The sequence below is a fragment of the Peromyscus leucopus genome, chromosome 9, assembly GCF_004664715.2.
Source record: "Peromyscus leucopus breed LL Stock chromosome 9, UCI_PerLeu_2.1, whole genome shotgun sequence".
In the NCBI taxonomy this organism is placed as follows: domain Eukaryota; kingdom Metazoa; phylum Chordata; class Mammalia; order Rodentia; family Cricetidae; genus Peromyscus; species Peromyscus leucopus.
Window position 1 is genome coordinate 109404004 of NC_051070.1, and position 20849 is coordinate 109424852.

Sequence of the window (20849 nt, forward strand, 5' to 3'; positions counted from 1 at the left end):
ATTAGTCTTCAGCAGAAGATTCCTAAGGAAGCTTGTCAGATAATTTTCTAAGAATAAATAGTAACAAATGAAAGGAGTATAACTTTTTTTTTTTACAAAAGAGTTACTTTGGAGATTTCATAACCTTCAATAAAAGGAGCAGCCTTCATCATGTATGCTTGCTCAAGAAGAATGGATGTAGACTCGGTCAAGAAGCATACTGACCACTGTAGAAAGGAAGACTCTATATCGGAAAATTATCTAACATACAATATTTATAAAAGTCCTGCCTAATATAATGCTTACTCTCATTTATTAAATCCAGACCCAATATTAACTAGAACAACAAAAGATCCAAACCACCAAAAATCTCTTAAGAATTTATCCTTTATGGCTATGAACCACCCAATCTTTGAGTAAAATTAGCTCATGGCTCAAAGTGATCTAATCACAGAGTAGGGGAAGTGAAGGCAGGTGAGCTTGGTCAGAGTCATCCACGTGTCTTAAGATTAGGTATGAACACAGACACAGCACCAGGCACACCAACCTGAGCCTAGAGTTTAACTTAGAGTTTTGGCTTCTTGAGAGACATAACAGAAAAATCACCTATTTTAAAAGGCCACTTGCAGGTGAATTAAAGTTAACATTATTGAGCAGCAATCACTCCCCTGCTCAATGTGTGTGCCTACTAGGGTAAATGAAATAAAATCATGCAATTTTTAATAGCAAAACTTTTTTGTTTGAGAAATTTGTGGGGAGAGGCACCACCACCAGGATCTGAAGCCAAGTCAGAGGCAACACTCCATGTACTGGCAGCGACTGTCAGTGTGCTACTGACGGCTGAAACAGTCCAAAACACCAAATTCATGTGCATGTACTAAGAACAAAAGAGTAACACCTGTCTTTGCACGTGCATTCCTGGAAAACACCCTTGCTTAGAAGGTGGGGACAGTTGTGCCTGGTCTCTATTTACCTTCATATTCTGCTTTCTTGGCTGTCTCAAGATTTCTCCACTCTGTCCCCACCAGTCTGCTGAGCTCCCCGAAAGAGTAGTCTGGGTGCTGGGCTTTAATCACGGCTCTCATCTCACTGCTGAACAGAATGTAGCCACTCATGTTGATTTTCCGCTTAGAACCCTCCTTCTTTGCACTGCCCTTGGCAGACTTTGGGGTAGACTGGAAGACAGAACACTTATATAGGGTATCAGAAAATTGCACTAGATTATTTACATTGTTTCTGGAAGCCAGACACACATGGTTCAATAATGAATGTTTTATAGACATACTCAGTATGTAGCTAACATTTTCTTGGTAAAAATATACTTCTTCCTTGCCTTGTACAAAATAAATGGAAATTTCACTGAATTCCATGACTGCAATCTACAATGGTGACCTCACAATTAAATCTTGAGAAAATTCTGAATGAGGAAAATAAATACAATAGGGATCACCTCAACCAAAAGAAGGAGAAATAAAAAAATACATCGATAACCTCATTATTTAGGAGGCAGAAAGATCACAGGTATGGCCACTGAAAACTAAGGGAGTTAAGAGCATGACACCATTTCTTATTGCTTTTCTTCAGTACAAGGCAAGAAGCCTTCAATTAAACTGCTATTAAGCCACCTCTATGAAATTTAAAAGAGAAATTATTATTGGCTTAATGATAAATGTGTTTTTTGTCAATTAAAAATAAATTAGTAAATAAACAAAGGCTCTGAGAAGCAAAACAAAATACTATTCCTTTGTGTAGATTTCTAGGCAAAAGCTCACATATGAAAAGTGTGGTAGTGCACACCTATACTCCAGTGCTTGGGAAATGGAGGCAAGAGAAACAGAGTTCAGGCCCACCTTGAATACACCAGTAAGTCTGAGGCCAGTCTATGCTACTGACATCATCTCAAACAAAACAAAGGCTGACAACACAGGGGCTTGGATGTCTCCTACTTTGGTCTGAGCCTGCTGCAGATCAGAACTGAGAACAAGGCAAGTAACGGGGCATGTCACCTACCTGTGGGGGTGTGTAGGGCATGAGGTCCAGCTCACTAGCCAGGGGAGTCTGAAGCTGAGGTAGAGACGGAGGTTCAATGACCTCACTATCCTCCTCTCCCATCTCTTCAATATCATCATCTCCACCTTCTAACTCAGCAAACTTAGCTTCTAGTAATTGTATCTTCTTTTCCAACAAAGGTGAAGGTTCCTTCTGAGGAATGATTGGTTTTCTGGAAAAAAAAAAAGTACAGAAAATTAATTAATTAATTTAAAAGTTGCTAGCCACTTCTAGGTTGTCAGAGAGCAGATCTGAATATCTACAAAGGATATTTTGCAACCTTCCACAACCACTCTAAGTAGCTTCAATGGGTATTTGTGACGTCACTTCTACTTACAAGTAATTCTGAAGAATATTCACAGAGCACTGTGAATGGTCGAATGCACTCTATGTTTGAAAGGAGTTGTCGTAACATGGAACTGAGTAATCCCCCCAGTGAGGCTGCCAACCAGAAGCCAAGTGTTTCTGCTCCATTCTACAATTGCTGGTGTTTAAGATAAGGTACTATTAATTGAATATTTTTTCTCTCTCTGCAACAAAGTCTCACTTTGTAGCCCCAGCTGACTCAAACTTATACAATCCTCCTGCCTCAGCCTCCCAAGTATGGTAATTACCACATCTCATCAAATTAATATTTTCAATTGGAGTTATGTAATGCTAGTCCAAGACCTAATAAAGAACTCAAAACAATGGGCTACACTATTTTGATAAGTTAGCCCAAGTACCCTTTCTTCCTTTGTTTTATAAGCTTTACCTGAAGTAGTAAATTTCATCATCTACAACTTTAGCAGAGAGTGAAAACCTCTTCAACCCCTTGAATTTCTTCATCTGCTTGTCACTCTCATTATAGCGGCTCTCACAAAGCAGAATGTCATTTTCTGGTATTTCAGTTGGCCTGCAGGAGAGGAAGTCCTTGAATGACAGCACAGCACATTTTCCTGAAAGAGTAAATCAGAATAAATTAAAGGAGTAAACTCGGTCATAATTGAGAACCTGGAACTTGCCGAGTAGGCTAGGCTGGCCAACTAGTGAGCCCTGGGGCCTGTCTTTGTCCTCCAGTGCTGGACTACAAGTGTGCACCACCAAACCTGGCTTTTTAAAACGTGGTTTTGGAGACTAATCTCAGGTCTTCATACATAAAGAAAAGTAGGCACTTTACCAGTAGAACTCTCTCTCCATTCCCGAACTTTATATTTTTATGTTTTGATTCACAGTTAAATAAATAATAGGATATATATTGGCATAAAGATATATATAAAGAACATAATAAAACTGAAAGCCTAGAAATAAACCTGTACAATTAGACAACTAAATTTCTACATGCAAAATAAGTAGATCCCCACCACATTCTACACATAAAATCAACTCAGAATGGATTAAATGCCTACATGGAAGATGCCTACATGGAAGAGTTATAAAATAAAGCTCCGAGGAAAACCTGAGGTGTGATCTCTGCCATCTCTGATTAAGCACTGGCTTATCAGAACAGACAGTAGAGGGACACATACACCACAGAGGGATATACAGTCAGTCTTCAGGGCTGGAAAAATGAATGGCTCAGTGGAGAAGAGCATCTATGGTTCTTGTAGCGGATCTGAGTTCAGTCCCCAGCACCAACATCAGACAGCTCACTACTGTCTGGAACCCCCACTTTGGGGAGCCACCACCTTTCTGACCTCTTTGGGGACAAACATACATACATATGCATAAATAAATAATAAAATTATTTAAAAACACAGACTTCATCAAGATTAAAAACTTTTGAACTCCAAAGGATCCTACTGAAAAAGTGAAGTCAACCAATAGAGAAAACAATTTTTAAATTATGCATCTAGTTAAGCACCTACTATCCAGAATATTTTTAAAAAGTCCATAACTTAACAATTATAAGATCCTATTAAAAATGGGAGACAGGTCATTAATGGACATTTCCCCCAAAGATTTAAAATTGTAATAAGTACAGGAAAATGATGGCTGGCATCACTAATTGTTAGGGAGATGCAAATCAAAACCACAATGAGGTACCACTTCACATCCATTAAGATGACTTCTAAGAGAAAGGGAAAAGGAACAATGGCAAATAACAAGTGTAGGCAAAAACAGAGAAACTGGGGAGACTAAACCGAGGCAACTGCTATGGAAAGCAGTTTGGCAATTCTTCAAATTAAACAAGGGGAGTTGGAGGAGGATTTGGGTGGATATGACCAAGATTGAATACATACAGGAAACTGTTAAAGAATAAATGAAACTATTTTTTAAAAATTAAGCATAATTACTGCATGAACCAGCAATGCTGCTTTTGGGTATCTAGCCCAAAGAACTGAAGGATCAAACAACTGGATAGCAATGATCATAGCAACATTATTGATAGTAGCTACAAGGTAGAAAATCCACAGCTGGCCAACAGATAAAGGTACCAAAGCATCATGTATACTTGTTATAGAATATTACTCATAAGAAAATAAAATTCTGATGCATGCAACATGGATGAATCTTGAAAACATTATGTTACATGAAATATACGATGAAAAAAATAACCACTGTCTCATTTATGTATAATACACAGAATATACACAATTCACATGATGGAGTGGAATAGATCCCTAGGCAGGAAGGAGGGAGGAGGAAATTAAGTTACTATTTAATAGTAGTTTCTACTTGGGATGACAAAAATATAAATAAATTACATGTGTAATTTTACCTACATCCTGCCCTTGCTTGCTCATCACCTAATATTTCTTGGTCTTCTTTTTAAATTTTATACTTTATCCACACTTAGAGCTGTTTACATATATACTAGGATCCACAAAAGAGGGAGAACATGCAATGTTTCTGAGTTTGGATAATCTAACAATACTATATATTTTTTTCTTTCTTTCTTTCTTTTTTTTTTTTTTTAAAAAGCAAAGATCCTTTATTTCAAGCTCTGGAGCTTGGTCCCTCTGTCTGTCCGACACAGCGATGAGAGCAGAAAGCCCTACTATATTTTCTTAAATTCACACATCTTTCCACAAAAAATGATTTTGTTTTTCTTTAAGCTGAAAACTACTTAATTTTACATATATACCACATTTTCATTATCTAATCATCAGCTGACGGTTCCATTTCCTTGCTATCATAAGTAAGGTAATAAGTAATAAACATGGATGTGCAGCTATCTCTATGGCAGGCAGGATTTGGAGCTCCCTGGGTATAGCAGTGTACATTTTAAAACTTATTTTGGGGACTTCCAAACTGATGTTCACAATGGCTGTATTACTTTGCATGCATACTAGCAACATGAAACATGACTCATGCAAGAGGATAAAATGCCATTTTTCTAGTTTCCACTTTTATTTATTTATTTGTTTGTTTATTTATTTATTTGTGGTGAAGTGTATTAGAATGTAATTGACAAGCTGGGCATGTCTTTTATCTCAACATTTGGGAAACAGAGGCAGGCGGATCTCTGTGAATCCATGGCCAGCCTGGTCAACACATTGAGTTCCAGAGGTAAAGACAGAGACCCTATAGTGAAAGTGTAAAGACCTTAAGTAAAGCTCCATGGCTTCAGAACGACCATTCTCGCTGCAGAGTTCACTGAAATGTATAAAGTCTAGGCACCTGTTTGTCTGAGTGGCTATCTTAACTCAACGGCATGATGATTTTATTTTCAAATTTACTGAAAAAAGTGATTAATTAAAAAAGTTACAAAAAATATATATTTGCATGATATTGTACTTAATGCCATGGTATCTTAAAAATGGTTAACTATGTTATTTATATTTTAACACACACACACACACACACACACACACACACACACACACACAAAATCTCTACAAATGGTAGGTCCTCACTTACACTGTCTAAGCAATCTTTGTTACAAACAGTATTTTCTGGGGATCACTGTTTCTATCTGCTCAGCACCCTACTGATAAAGGGTTAGGTTGTTTCTGAGTCCCTGCCCTCCCTACTCTAGTTGAAAAATGCTTAAGTAAATTAATTTGCATGTAAGTGAATACATCTGAAACATAAACTTCATTTTCATAGATATTTCAAATCACTTTCCATATAGGTTGTGTTAATTCATACATCAGCACAAAGTGGGTGAATAGTTTCCTATGCTGCTGATGTTCTTGTCAACTAATAACAATACCTGGAGCTTTAGTGTTCTGTTTACTCTAAGATAACTGTTATTATGTGATGTATGAGTGTTACTATGTGTATGAGTGCAGGTACACATGTGCCATGATGACAGCATGTGGAAGTCAGAGGACATCTTTTGAGAACCGGATCTTTCTCTTTCCACTGTGGGTTCTGGGAACTGAACTGTGGTCATCTGGCTTGCACGGTAAACACTTTTACCACTGAGCCATCTTGCTAGCCTTTGGTTTGTTTTTGAGACAGGTCTAAATGTTACCCAGCCTGGCCTGGAACTAAAGATCTTTTTCTGTGTCAGCATCCTGAGTAATTGGATAGAGAAGGGCACCATCACACTACTCTAGATCTTTGACAAACTGATAGGGTACCCTCACTCCACAAACAAACTGAAAAGTATCTGGGTAGTTTAAATTTGCATTATTCTAATAGCTAAAGTTGGGTATAATTTCATTTGAGTACTACTGGTGAAGTTGGGTGGTGGTGGCGCACACCTTTAATCCCAACACTTGGGAGGCAGAGGCAGGTGGATCTCTGTGAGTTCGAGGCCAGCCTGGACTACAGAGTGAGTTCCAGGGAAGGTGCAAAGCTACACAGAGAAACCCTGTCTTGAAAAACAAAAACAAAAACAAAACAACAAAAAATAACTACTGGTGAATTCTTCCCAGTCTTTCTGTGTATTGTTTGTTCATTGGAAACTGGTACTTTTCTAATCGCCTTATAGGAGTTCTTCATAGGTAAGGGAAGTAGAACTGCCTACAATTTGTATTGATGTTTTCCATTTGACTTTGTTCTCACCAGACTGGGCTCTAAAGAGTTTTTCCATTTTTATATATTCAACTTGTGTGTGTGTGTGTGTGTGTGTGTGTGTGTGTGTGTGTGTGTGTGTGTGTTTGGGGGAGTATGAGTTCTGAGCATTAAACGGTTTGTTTATTTATTTACTTAATAATTTCGTGTGTGTCCATGTGTGTGCTTAAATTTATGCATGTGTACCAAGTATGTGCCCCTAGAAGCCAGAAGAGGGCATTGCACCCCCTGGGACTGGAGTTAAAGCCAGTTGTGAACTACTATGCAGAAGTTGGGAAATGAACCCAGGTTCTTTGGAAGAGTAGCTAGTGCTCTTAACCACTAAGGTGTCTCTCTAGCCCCCACTAACAGCTTTATTATGGGCCATAATGTTTTAGTATCTAATAAGACTGTACTTCTTTTAATACTTTTTTTTTTTTTTTTTTTTTTTTTTTTTTTTTTTTTTTTTTTGTGGTGGTGGTTTTCTAAGGGTTTCTCTGTGTAATTGTCCTGGAACTCACTTTTGTAGACCAGGTTGGCCTCAAACTCAGATCTGCCTGCCTCTGCCTCCTGAATACTAGGATTAAAGGTGTGTGCCATCACTGCCTGGCAACTTCAATACATTTTAAAGAATTTTCCTCATTATTTTAGTATTAATTTCCTCACAGGAAAACTCCCACTAGTATATCTACTGGGATCAAAGTAAAGATATATTAGGGAGATCAGATATCTTTATGTTCAGACCTAGTCAATCACATAGTAGTCCTTTAACTTCATTTAAACATTCTCTCAACAGCATTTAAAAACTTTTTTTCATATAGATGTGGTATATGGTATGTTAAATTTATCCCAAGATATTTAAATCTTGTATTTTCATTGATCTTTCTTTTCTCCTTTTTTGTATAATGTGGAGGATAAATTCGAGTGCCTCACATATATTATTATTGAATCTTTTAAAGCAACAGACTTGTATCTTTTATATTTAACCATTTTATTTGACTTTGCTATTTTATTGAGACAAAGTCTCAAGTATCTCAAGCTGGTCTCAAACTCTATGTAGCCAAGAAAGACCTTGAACTTCTCTGATCTTCATGTGTTTATCCGGTTTATGGGCATATGCCACCATGCCTGGTTTATTTATGCTAGGGATTCAACCCAGTTCTAGGACAGCCAGAGCTGTTACACAGAGAAACTCTGTCTTGAAAAACCATAAATAAATAAAGCAAACAAACAAATAAGGCCTTTTGATTTGTAAAAATGGAGCTAAATCTTACTTTTTGAGCACTAAGTGGAGTTTATGTCAAAATGAAGCAACCACATCTCATTGTATGTCTCCTGTCCTGCTCAATATTACAGGCACATCAGTTCATACACGTGTCCCAACTGGCTGTAAACAAACTCATGAAACTGACACAGAAGTGATAAAATCCAAGTTTTAGTTCTGATCCATTCCTTGGGCAGTAATTTTACCTCTCTGGAAAATACCACCATCTTTCTTATATAGCATGTTGAGAATGAAATAAGATTCTAGATATAAAGCTGGTTTAAACCCTGTAGGAGTCAATACATTGCAATAGGAATCTTTAGAAAAGATTTACCCAAGTTATATTAGTGAAAACAGTGGTACAGGGGTATGTCAATGCCATTTTTTCTCAGAAGCATCAAAAAATTCTGGCAAAACTGTTAGAGTAAAAATTTCTTTTGGGGGGCTGGAGAGAGATGGCTCAGTGGTTAAGAGTGCTTGCTGTGCCAGGCAGTGGTGGCACACGCCTTTAATCTCAGCACTTGGGAGGCAGAGCCAGGCAGATCTCTGTGAGTTCGAGGGCAGCCTGGGCTACAGAGTGAGATCTGGGACAGGCACCAAAACTACACAGAGAAACCCTGTCTCAACCCCCCGCCCCCCCAAAAAAAAGAGTGCTTGCCGCTCTTCTAGAGGATCAAGTTCAATACCCAGTGCCCACAATACCCAGCTTCCTGTAACTCCAGGTCCAGTGTCCTCTTTAAGCCTCTACGGGCTCACACACATATACTAACATACACACACATACCATATATAAATAAGAAATAAATTTAAAAAAATATTATTACATTTATTCAGTGTGTGTGTTATGTGCTATGGATGTAGAGGCACATGTATGTCAGAGAATAACTTGTGATTCTCTCCTTTCATCACCTGGGACACAGGAATAGAACTCAGATCACCTACTCAGCCATCTCATTGGCCTAGAACCAACAATTCTTTAATACAGCCAAAGTTTCACAGCCAAAGTTTCACAGCCATATAATGTTTAATTATCGCCTTCATAGGTGAGCTTTGTAACTTAGCTTCAACCTATCCTCCCTTTAAAAAATTTAAAATGTATTTATCTGTGTTTTCTTGCATATATGTCTATGGCACCACATGCATGCCTGGTGCCAACTGAGGTCAGAAGAGGGTGCTGGATACCCTGGAACTAAAGTTATAAACAGCTGTGAGCTGTCATATAAGTACTGGGAATTGAACTTGGGTCTTCTGAAAGAGCAGTGAGTGGTCTTAACTGCTAAGCCATCTCTCCAACCCCCCCCCTTTTTTTTTTTGCTTCAGCAACAGTCTTGAAGATGAGAGCCTGAGTTCTTCATATGAAGTTCCCATGCCAAAGGCAGAGTGGAATATTTCCCTTCCCTCCTAACGCCCCATATGAATTTTAGCTGCTTTACTTGTGGGAAGCTTCCTGAAGGATGAACCTTGCAAAGAATTTGTCTGTTTTGTCAAATATGGAATTTTCTCAGTGAGGTGATATGACTACATTATTTTTGTTGAAAACATATGTCTGTTTAGGCTGTGATGGGCAATTTCTAAAGAAGAGAATGTTTTCCAGTTTTAGAAGCTAGGAAGTCCCAAATGAAAACACTAGTATCTGTAAAGTTCCCATTTATAGCACGAGGAAGATTCTAGGTATCTGAAGAATGATGGATAGTAGGGGCACAAGAACGAAGAGAGAGTAAACCAACTTCTACAATCCCTCTCTAAAACTGTTAATCTACTCTGTGCACAGCCTTTACGACCTAAGCATCTCCCAAAAGAGCCCACTGGCATTAAGTTCTGACCTATGAATCCTAGAGGGACACATATATTGAGACCACAGCACACTAAAAGGCAAATTAACCACATATTGTCAGTTGGGGCCTAAGTATCAAATGACATAAAGTGCAGTATATATATTTAAAATGTGGTAAGAAAAAGTAGGGGATGGGCTGCTTTGGGAAATAACTGTTTTGTTTGTCTGCAATCCTGGAGATGGAATCCAGGGATTTAAGCAAGAGTTTTACTGCTACATGACCAGCCCCAAATAAGGAATGTTATTTGTTTAAAAATAAGAAAGAAAAGTAAATTTCTAGTTTAATTATTGTGTTGACATTAAAACTTTATATTGAAATATAAAGTCTTCTTCCAAATTACGAGAAAATGTCTAAATGTCATTCCTAATAGCATTTCAAGAGCTGAAAGGAATACTCTGGAGAGAGATGATCGTGCAATGGCCACTTTTCTTATAAACAACAATCATATCCTCAAAATACCACCTTACAAACAACTGTCATGGTTGTTTGTAAGCAGGAGGTCAGAATGAGGACGATGCTAAAGCTGGAGTTCTGGATGAGGGTTTTCCTGTTGGTCCAACAGGCAAATGCGAGAGGATAGCATAGGTTTGGCTTAGCATCAGTAAGATTTCAGAGATCTTTAACGTGACTGGTCATGTTCCTAAGCTGTTCATCTAGTAGATATTGTTTAGTGGGTCTCCAGAATGCCTTCAAATGCTAGCCACATTCCAGGGCGGGCTGGTCAGAGCCAGCTGTATCCTTAGCTTATCTGGGACAGCCCGAGAGAGGGGCTGAAGAAGAGCTTCCAGGCTTCCAGCAGTCATTAGCAGGTGACATTTTGGTGATTTTTCACTCTCAGAGCATCTATCACTTACTTTGCACTGAATTCCATCTTGTAGGGAAAAAAGCCAACCTAGGTACCAGCTCGAAGTCCCCCGTTTTTAAGTCTTGGGAGATTTTTGCTAGCTCATCTCTAGCCTCCTGGTCTAACACATTCCTTTCAGCAACTGCCATCTGCTGGGGCTTTGACAGTAGAGGTCTCTGATTGGGTAGTCTGAATGCTCTCTGAACTATCCCCATTGCCTAAAGTATTGACTGTGATTTAGCTACCAGCCTTTATTCAGCTTTTAGGAAAGCCTAGTTCTACCTACTTGTTAAGATGTATTACTTAAAAAAAAAATTGTTTATTTGTACTTTATGTGCATTGGTGTTTTCTTGCATGTATGTCTGTGTGAAGGTGTCAGGTATGCTGGAAATGGAGTTACAGTCAGTTATGAGCTGCCCTGTGGGTGCTGGGAATTGAACTTAGGTCCTCTGGAAGAGTCGTCTGTGCGCTTAACTGCCGAACCATCTCTCCAGCCCTTATGTGTTACTTTTTTTTCCTTAGGAATTTAATTTTTTTTTCTTTTTACTTTCACGTCTTTAAACTCAGCATTCAGGAGACAGAGTCAGACAGTTCTCATGGGTTTTAGGGCAGACTGGTCTACATAGAGTCCCAAGCCAACCTGGGCTACAGGCTGCGTGAGATCTGTCTCAAAAGAACCTTTTCCCCCTGTGTGTGTGTGTGTGAGCAGGGTAGCACATGAGGATGTCAGAGGACTACTTGCAAGAGTCAGTTCTCTCCCTCTACTGTGCAGTGCCAGGGATTGAATTAAGGTCATCATCAGGTTTGGTGGCAAGTGTCTTCTACCTCATCAGCCATTTTGCCATGCCCCACCCCGTTAAAATTTTGTATATAGGTCTCATTATGTTGCTCAGCCTAACTTCAAATTCCTGTGATACTAGCCTGCAAGTACCTGGGAATACTGGTCTATACCATTGCCTTGGCTCAACATCTGTCTTTTAAAACAATTTACTAAGATAAGAGTCCATTGCTAACAATGTTCATGCCATCTCAATGAGTAAACACCAAGGCTTTCCAGAGTTTCCTCTGAACCCAGCCTACATTGTGGGGACATGGATGGCTGCTCTGGGAATACAGCTTCTCTCTATCCTTTCTTTAAACTCAAGGGTGAGTTTGCAGCGATGGTGGTAAGATGGCTCAGCAGTAAGGGCATGGCTGCTATCTTGCAGAGGGCCCAGGTATGTTTCCAGCACCCACATGCTGGCTGATAACTCTATAGCTACAGTTCTGGAGGATACAATACCCTCTTCTCGCTTCCTTGGGCAACATACATGATGTATAGATATATGTGCAGGGAAAATATACATACACCTTAGAAATAAGTAAGAAAAAAAATGGAACTGGGTATGTTAGCAAATGCTTTTACGTTAATTTCTTTATTGTTTTAATTTTGTGTGCATTGGTGTTTTGCTGGCATGTATGTCTGTGGGAGGGTGCTAGATCCTCTGAAACTGGAGTGACAGCTGTGCGCGGCCATGTGGGTGCTGGAAATTGAACCCGAGTCCTCTGGAAGATCAGCCAGTGCTCATAACCTCTGAGCCATCTCTCCAGCCCCCTAGCACATGCTTTTTAATCCTAGCACTTGAAGGCTAAGGCCAGCAGATCTAAGTTTAAGGCCAGCGTGGTCTACATATCGAGTTCCAGGACAGTCAGGGCTTTATTGTGAGACATCATCTCTCTTTAAAAAAAAAAAAACAAAACAAGACTGAGGTAGGCTGAGCCGGACATTGTGGCGCACACTTGGGAGATAGAGGGAGATAGATCTCTGTGAGTTTGAGGCCATCCTGGTCTATATAGTGAGTTCTAGGACAGTCATAACTATGTGAGACCCCCCTCAAAAACAAACAAACAAACAAACAAAAAACACTGAAGCATTTATGTCTCAGATGTTCTTTCTAAGATTCTTTTGGCATCACTCAATACTGTTCCTGGAGCAGTACATATTATTTTGTGATGAGCTACACTTCTGGAATCTTCTAAGTGCCTATGAACATATTGCTAGAGGCAATGCTCTTTGGGTTCTACTGAGGGACCATGGTGTTTCTCCTCTGTCAAAGAATAAAAGGTAAAAAAGTCATATGAAAAGCTGTACAGGGCTGGAGAGATGGCTCAGAGGTTAAGAGCATTGGCTGTTCTCCAGAGGTCCTGAGTTCAATTCCCAGCAACCACATGGTGGCTCACAAATATTTATGAGATCTGGTGCCCTCTTCTCGTGTGCAGGCAGACATGCAGGCAGAACACTGCATACATAATAAATAATCTTTAAAAAAAAAGTTATACAAAAACTAAAATTAAATAAAAATTAAGCCAACAAATTATATAGCTGCCCTAACAAAGGGAAGCTTTAGTCTCACCCTCATTATGCTTCTTTTTAATTCTGCTGGGCTTACAAATAGAAAGTGACTTTGGTATCACTTCAGTCTGGATCAGAATTTAAAAGGAAGATATTTTCTGCTACAGAAAGGCAAAGAGTTTAATGACTTCACTGGTCTTAGTTCATTTTCCCAATGACAGAAAGTTGAAAATGCTCTGGATAACTGAACAGTTTTGCCACATATAATTCTGAAAATAATTATAAGTACCAAAACAACTGAGCTAACATCCTCATCAAATAAAGACTAACCTATGTTTGAATCTGAAGATTTCCCTTTGGTTGTGATCCATGGTGGCTCATTTAAAACCATGAACAATCAGGGCGTACTATTGTAGCTATTCAGGTTAATGGTAGAGGGTTCAACCTCTAACTTGGAGTGTTGGTGGGGGATCCACAGAACACTGACCATCATTGTAAAGCTTCTAACTGGTCATCTTTCAGAAAGCCTTCTCAAGGGATGTAGCACGGCTAGTGTGTGATCTAGAGGCTCTCAGGGCTTGGGGAGACAGAACAGCTGGCAACACTGTTAGCATACGATGATGCACACAACTAGATCTAAGAAACAGAATACTGTGTGGCTGCGATCTCCAGCTCAGCCCTACTTCATCTGGCCATTCCTCCCTGCCTTCTCAGAAAAACCGCCAAGTGGCAGCTCCTCCTGAGGCTGCCAGCCCCCCAATCCCTGCCCAAAGCATTATAATTGGGCACAAACCCTGCTTATGGAAGACACACCATCACCCCATGTCTACAGGGTATTTAAGCCCCCTCCTCTAGACTGGTCATGTGATCTCTAGGAGCTGGAGGACTTACCAGAGAGTTGCTTTGCTCAAATATACCTGGTCTTTTACTTTTTATTTTGGCTTGATCTAGCTTACTGCATTGGCAGAGAAACCTATTATTGGGCTACAGGAAACCTATCAAATACCACTAGGAATGCTAGGTAGATGACCAAAGAGAACTCAAGACATTGGTTTGGAATGGAGAAAATAAAATGATCAAGTTGAAGACTCTAACAGAAATTGAATCATTAGACTATTCTCCCTATACCCTACCTTACTCTTACAACACTGTTCACACAGCATCCATAATGATTCTTACCGCTAATGTGTCTGTCACCTCACATCACAGCTCTGCTCAACATGACTACGATTTCCTTTTAAGCCCAATCACTGCACTATCTATAAGGCCTACTATATGAGTATCCAGAACACTCTAAGGGCCCATCCATTCCTTACACCACATTCCCTCCCATGTTCTAGCTACCTGACCCTTTTAGATATCAAACATAAACAGACAATCTAAAACAACACATTTGCTAGACCTAGAACAGAGCCTCAGATCATTCTCTTTTGTATATTTTTAAACTATACTAGGGTCAATTCACATAGCATCAATCAGCAAATTTTGGCCAATCACATGACCTTGCCTCAACACTATTGTCAATCTCCTTTGTTTTATTTTCATTTAAACTCTAGTTACCACCTGGTGTTCTCTGTTTTTTACTGACTCCCCAACTTTTGCTCCAATGTCTATGAAAGCAAAGACCTTGATATTTTTATACTGCTACAGATGCAATGTCTAGAAGAGCGCCTTGCTGAGCAGCAGTATTTAATTGATGTTTTACAGAACAACTGTGATGAAAAAGGACAAATACCTACCTAGAATACAGCTCATGGGGCAGGTTTCTTCCAGATTACTCAGAAACACTTCCTTTTTGTAGAACATTTTTGTGGGCTCATGTTCTGTTTCTTCTGGGTGAATGAAGATGGGGCCATAAAAATATGCAGCTCCATCTCGAACCCATACTTTTTCAATTCTTGGGGGGGGGGAGGGAATAGAGAAATGAAGTTATGATAAGTTTAGTCTTGAATGATTATCTAATAAAAACTCTACTAACTAAAATGTAACGGTATACAGCATTTAGAGGAATTTCATGGGTGCTCCTCACTCTTTAAGACACCTTTCAGAGAAGACACTCTGAAAAGAGAACAGGACAATTGGCCACTGGGTGAGAAAAGACCTTAACACAGTATCAAGGTTTGTAACGAAATCATTTTATCCAACTCTCAGGTTTTCTTCCTGAGATGTTCAGGATGAAAACAACTAATCATTTGTCACTGGATTTGGCAAGCATTCCTTCAAAACAGAGGTTCACAGCTTTTGGTGGAAGATCTATCAACGTAAAATCCCCTATTTCCAGGGTTCCAGACATAAAGCAGTATTTTCATTTCAGTGAATACTAAGTAAACCTTTCAGTTCACTACACCAGTTTACAGGAGTCCCCCGACTGCTCTACTCTTGGACTCTATAATCCACTGGTTAGGAATGCTATTAGCCTGGCCTCCTAAATACCACTGTGTGTAACCAGCCACATTTAAGAGGCTGTCATTTAGCCGGGCGGTGGTGGCGCACACCTTTAATCCCAGCACTCAGGAGGCAGAGCCAAGCGGATCTCTGTGAGTTCGAGACTAGCCTGCTCTACAGAGTGAGACCCAGGACGACAGGCTCCAAAGCTACACAGAGAAACCCTATCTCAAAACAAAACAAAACAAACAACAACAACAACAACAACAAAACAAACAAAAAAAAAAACAAAAAAACACCAAACCAAAACAAAAAAAAACAACAACAAAAAAGAGGCTATCATTCTTGCCTGGATTATTACAATAGCCTCCTGGCAGATCTCCTTGCTTTCATTCTTGAACCCTTTCAGTCTCAATAAGGAGAAAGCAGAGCAATCATAATAAATCAGAGTCAAATGTTACTTCTCTGCTTGAAACAATACAAAGACACTTTATTTAACTCTACAAAAGTTCAAGTGTCCACAATGGTCTTTGAAACCTTATATGATTTGCATATTACCCTACTACCTTACACAGGGTTCACTCTGCTAGTAGCAAACTTCTGGTTTAAGTGTGGTGCACTTATCTCTCAAGCCTTTATACTGACTATTAATTCTGCTTGGAATGTTTTCTCTGATATTCACAATTCTTACCATTTCTTCATGTTAGCTCAACTTCCAGATTCTTAGTGAAATCTATACAGATCATTTTCTCTGTTCTGACCCCTTACTGGCTCCAATTTCAACAGTATGTATCAGGAGCTAACATACATCTTTACTTATGCAAGATGCTTGTCTATTTTCTCATTTGAACACAGCTCCCCTGAAGTAAAACTATCTTTCATTCTCTGAGTGTTTGTTTTGAGACAGGATCTGGTCTGGAACCCTTGCTCTTCCTGCCTTAGCCTTCCAATCGCTAGGGTTATACACATGCATACACTACTCTACTTGCCACAGAAGTAGGAGCAGAGGAAACGTGGCGTGAGGAAGCTGGAGAAATAGCCAGGGGAGGGACTTTTGTCTTCGTTCTGAGTGTGGAATACTAAGCCTCAACTCTCAGCCCCAACCTCATCTTCCCTAATTCACCTGCCCACACGAGGGCGCACCAAGCCATGGGATTTGATGAAGACACAGTCGCCAACCTTCAGCCACATGTCATTGTAATGAAGCTGCTCAAAGTAGTGGCAACCTGGTTCACCATTGGACATCTCCACAGGAACATCTTCTTTTTCCTGTGGAAAGGAACTGGTTAAAGACCGGCAGATAACAAGCAAGGAGCAGACAGAGACTCCAAATTAACTGAAGAAACAACTATAAGTAACTTTTTTTTGTGAAAGTTGAGAAACCAAACATTAAATTGTGAAAATCAAACTCTTAAGTATTGTATTCATTTCAAACTTATAATTTTCATAAAATGTTACATTTTTATACCCCGCTTCCGGGATTGGACTTTTATGTATTTACTTATTTTGAGAGGGTTTTTCTGTGTAGTCCTGGCTGGCTGTCCTGAAAGAAACTCATTCTGTAGACCAGGCAGGCCTTGAACTCAACAGAGATCCACCTGCCTCTACCTCCCAAGTGCTGCGATTAAAGGTGTGTGTCACCACTGCTCAGAGGGGATTAGATTTTTGAGAAAAAATACTGGAAAAAATTTACTAACATTCATTTAGAAGTAGACAAATTCACTACAGTAGAAGGAACAAATTCTAGCCAGGTGGTGGTGGTGCACAATTTTAATCCCAGTACTCGGGAGGCAGAGGCAGGTGTATCTCTGAGTTGAGGTCAGTTCCAGGACAGCTGGGCCACAAAAAGAGACCCTGTTTCACAAAAAGCAAAAGCCAAAAACAAACAAACAAAATAAAAAAAGAACAGATTCTATATAACATTCTTTACTTAATTTTAGAGAATTTCCCCCTTCCCTCTGTGGTAATAGGGATGGGACCTAGGACTCTATGTGCTAGACGATCACTGATACCTCAAACCCTTTATTTCCTTACTTATAAAACAGGGTCTTACTAAGTTGGCCCTGAACTCATTCTATAGTTTAAGCAGGTCCCGAGTTTTCCTTTCTCTTGCTTCAACCTTCCAAAATCCTAAAATTATAAGCATGTGCCACCAGGACCAGCTTCTTTTTAATAATATCTTTATAAATTAATATGTCATTCAATCTCTTCTAATGACATAGTTCATTTTATTGCCCACTATGGAAAGTAATACTCCTTTCTGAGCCCTGCAGGATTCAGAAATATAACAAGCTGGTCTTTAACTTGCCTTTGTGATACACAGAAAGATTCTCTCCATCGCTTCTGTCCTAATTCCTGGTTACATCTCTGTGAAACCCCCAGGGAAGGCATTCATAACACAGCAGAAATGAGTGTGAGAACTGGTTTCTCACACCACAGACGCACACAGCAGACTAAATAGGAAAGAGGAGTGGCAGAGCAGGTAAACTCAGGAGACCTGGCAGAGTGATGAGGGAGGATCCTCTGGAAGGCTTGCCTGAAGCCTTCCTCTTCAGACCTGCTCTACATTCCTGGGAGGGCAGATGAGCACAGGCTGGAGGCAGAGGAGGCACTGAAAGAGACCTCTACTTCCCAAGGAGTCCAGTTAGAAGCCTCCCTCCTTGTCCGGATCTGTCCTTCTAACCCTCTGTCCCCAAAAGGTACACTAGCCCTCTCCTGTGGCCTCTTACCTACCGTTAGGCAGGTACAGCAGGGGGAGGAGTGCCAACCACTAGTTTGGTACCTTACCCTGGCCTCTAGGACACGCTTCATTTTTAATGTTAATAACTCGGATATTTTAAATTTGTATTATTTTTACTGATTCCATTATGGCAAGAAATAATATAGTTTTATGACATAAACATGATGCATTCTGGTTCTGAATAAATTATCTACTACGTGCAGCAACAGAGGGCAAATTACCTGATTTCTTCTGCTTGATTTCTTCATGTATAAAATAAACGGCAGTGTGCCCCCCAGATGGGGTTATTAGAAAGCATAAGTGATATAAAAATCTTAGTAAAAAAAAAAAAAAAACCAAAAAACTAGTAATCTAATGAAATATAAAAAACTTTGAGTCAGGCAGTGGTGGCACATGCTTTTAACCAGCACTCGGGAGACAGAGGCAAGCTGATCTCTGTGAGTTTGAGGCCAGCCAGGTCAATAACAGAGTGAGTTTCAGGACAGCCAGGACTGTTACACAGAGTAAACCCTACTTCGAAAAACCAAAATAAGTAAATAAATAAACCACAAAATAACAACAACAAAAAAACATTTATTTTGAATAATCCTTTCTTTCCTAAGTGGAAGCTTTCCTTCCTTGATCATTTTGATCATGTTGTTTTAAAATGGCTTTGATTTCACTTATAAAAATACTATTGCCTCAATTTTTATATTGATATCATACATGAGACCAAGGCACAGTTTTCTCATGAACTTTGAAGGGTGTGGAACATAGTTTGCTCTGGCTTTATACAATGAACTAAGGAGGATTTTCATTTCTATAATATCAAGTAGTTTAAACAGCTTTTTTTATTTTATTTTTTGGACAGGGTTTCTTTGGCTGTTTTGGAACTTACTCTGCAGACCAGGCAGGCCTCAAACTCAAGAGATAAGCCTGTCTCTGATGCCCGAATACTGGGATTAAAGGGATGTGCCACCATGGCCAGTTTAAACAGCTTTTAATTATAGCAGTCCTACAAAGAGTTAAAAAGAATCCACCTATGGATGTTGAGCATATACTCAATCCTCACTGGTCTCTTTGATTTACTTTTTCATGAATATTCTGCCTGCACAGTATGTCTATACACCTAGTGCATGCCTGGTGCCTGCAGAAGCCAGATCCCCTGGAATAGGAGTTAGAGCTGGTTGTGAGCTGCCACGTGAGTGCTGAGATCAAACCTGGGTCCTCTGAAAGAGCAGCTAGTGCTCTTAGAGGTTAAGCCATTTCTCCAGCCTCTTGCCCCCTAGATTTACTTTCATTTATTTAATTTTGGTTTTTCGAGATAGGGTTTCTCTGTGTAGCCCAGGCTGTCTTGGAACTCACTCTGCAGACCAGGCTAGTCACAAACTCACAGAGATCCCCCTGCCTCTGCCCTGGCCCCTTGACTTACTTTATATACTACTTTTAATTATTTTTTTCTTTTTCCCTGAGTTTCTTCCTCTTTGTTTGACTAAGGTTTTATACCCTCAATTTTTTTTCTTTTTTGAGTTTAAATATATTAATTTACTTTCTGGAATAGATATTTTAAGGTTAAAGTTCATTTCTAGGTCGTTACTATCCACGTACCTTTTCCAAGTTAAAATTGTCTTCAGCTCGATTGTCCTCCGAGTTGTCTGTATTCTTCTCATCATCCCCTTTATCTGCATTTGCAAATACAGAGGCCACTCGAACCACAGGCAAGGGCACATCCCGAGGGACAAATCTAACTGAGCTGATGGGCATTGTCCACAGTTTAATTTTCTTAAAAGATTTGGTTTTGGCAGAATATCTTGATTCACAGACAAAAACATCCTCATCTCGAAAGTTTTCTGGGCATAATTTAAAGTATTCCTGGGATGGGTTGGGAATAATAACACAAATAGGTAAATTTTCTGAAAAGTAACCCCAAAATAAAAACAAATGTTAAAAATCAATCAACCTAACATTGAACTATTAAAACTTTCTGACAATAAAAGGTAAATTGCTAGATAACAGGGGGGTATTTCCTTGGCTATATACCCTTTAATGATAAATATGAATTCTATTTATTGTTCTGATTGCCCTTTGAAAATATATACTTTCCATATTGTGAAAATGTTCTTAAAGCTTTGGACAGGTCTCATGTGCATATATGAAAAATAGCACATCTTATTACCTAAAAACAAAACTGATAATTGGTAATGATTACCTTTCAGAAAACATCATCCTTGCAAAATAGCCCAGCAACACAAAAACAATATATTTGTGTGTAAGTGAAAAATATACAGCAAACGGTCTCTCACAATTATATTCATGATAATTTTTTTCCTTGGGTTTTCGAGACAGGGTTTCTCTGTGTATTTTTGGAGTCTGTCCTGGAACTCACTCTGTAGACCAGGCTGGCCTAGAACTAACTCACAGAGATTCACTTGGCTCTACCTCCTGAATGCTGGGATTAAAGGCATGAGCCACCACTGCCTGGTTTATGTTAATTTCTTATATACAGACACAGGCTA

The 20849-nt window shown here is 39.3% G+C and overlaps 1 protein-coding gene across 34 annotated transcripts in view; it reads right to left on the minus strand.

Annotated features, from left to right (window-relative positions):
* The window catches only part of Pbrm1 (polybromo 1), a 110196-nt gene that overhangs the window by 13804 nt on the left and 75543 nt on the right, over positions 1 to 20849 (minus strand). For all 34 annotated transcript variants that reach the window (XM_028891258.1, XM_028891244.1, XM_028891229.1 and 31 more), the window contains 6 exons: positions 19942 to 20205; positions 16738 to 16883; positions 14969 to 15126; positions 2783 to 2966; positions 1990 to 2200; positions 953 to 1154 (listed from right to left, as the gene is read on the minus strand). In XM_028891258.1, the coding sequence (XP_028747091.1) occupies positions 953 to 1154; positions 1990 to 2200; positions 2783 to 2966; positions 14969 to 15126; positions 16738 to 16883; positions 19942 to 20205 (1165 nt within the window). The remainder of the gene's footprint in view (positions 1 to 952; positions 1155 to 1989; positions 2201 to 2782; positions 2967 to 14968; positions 15127 to 16737; positions 16884 to 19941; positions 20206 to 20849) is intronic.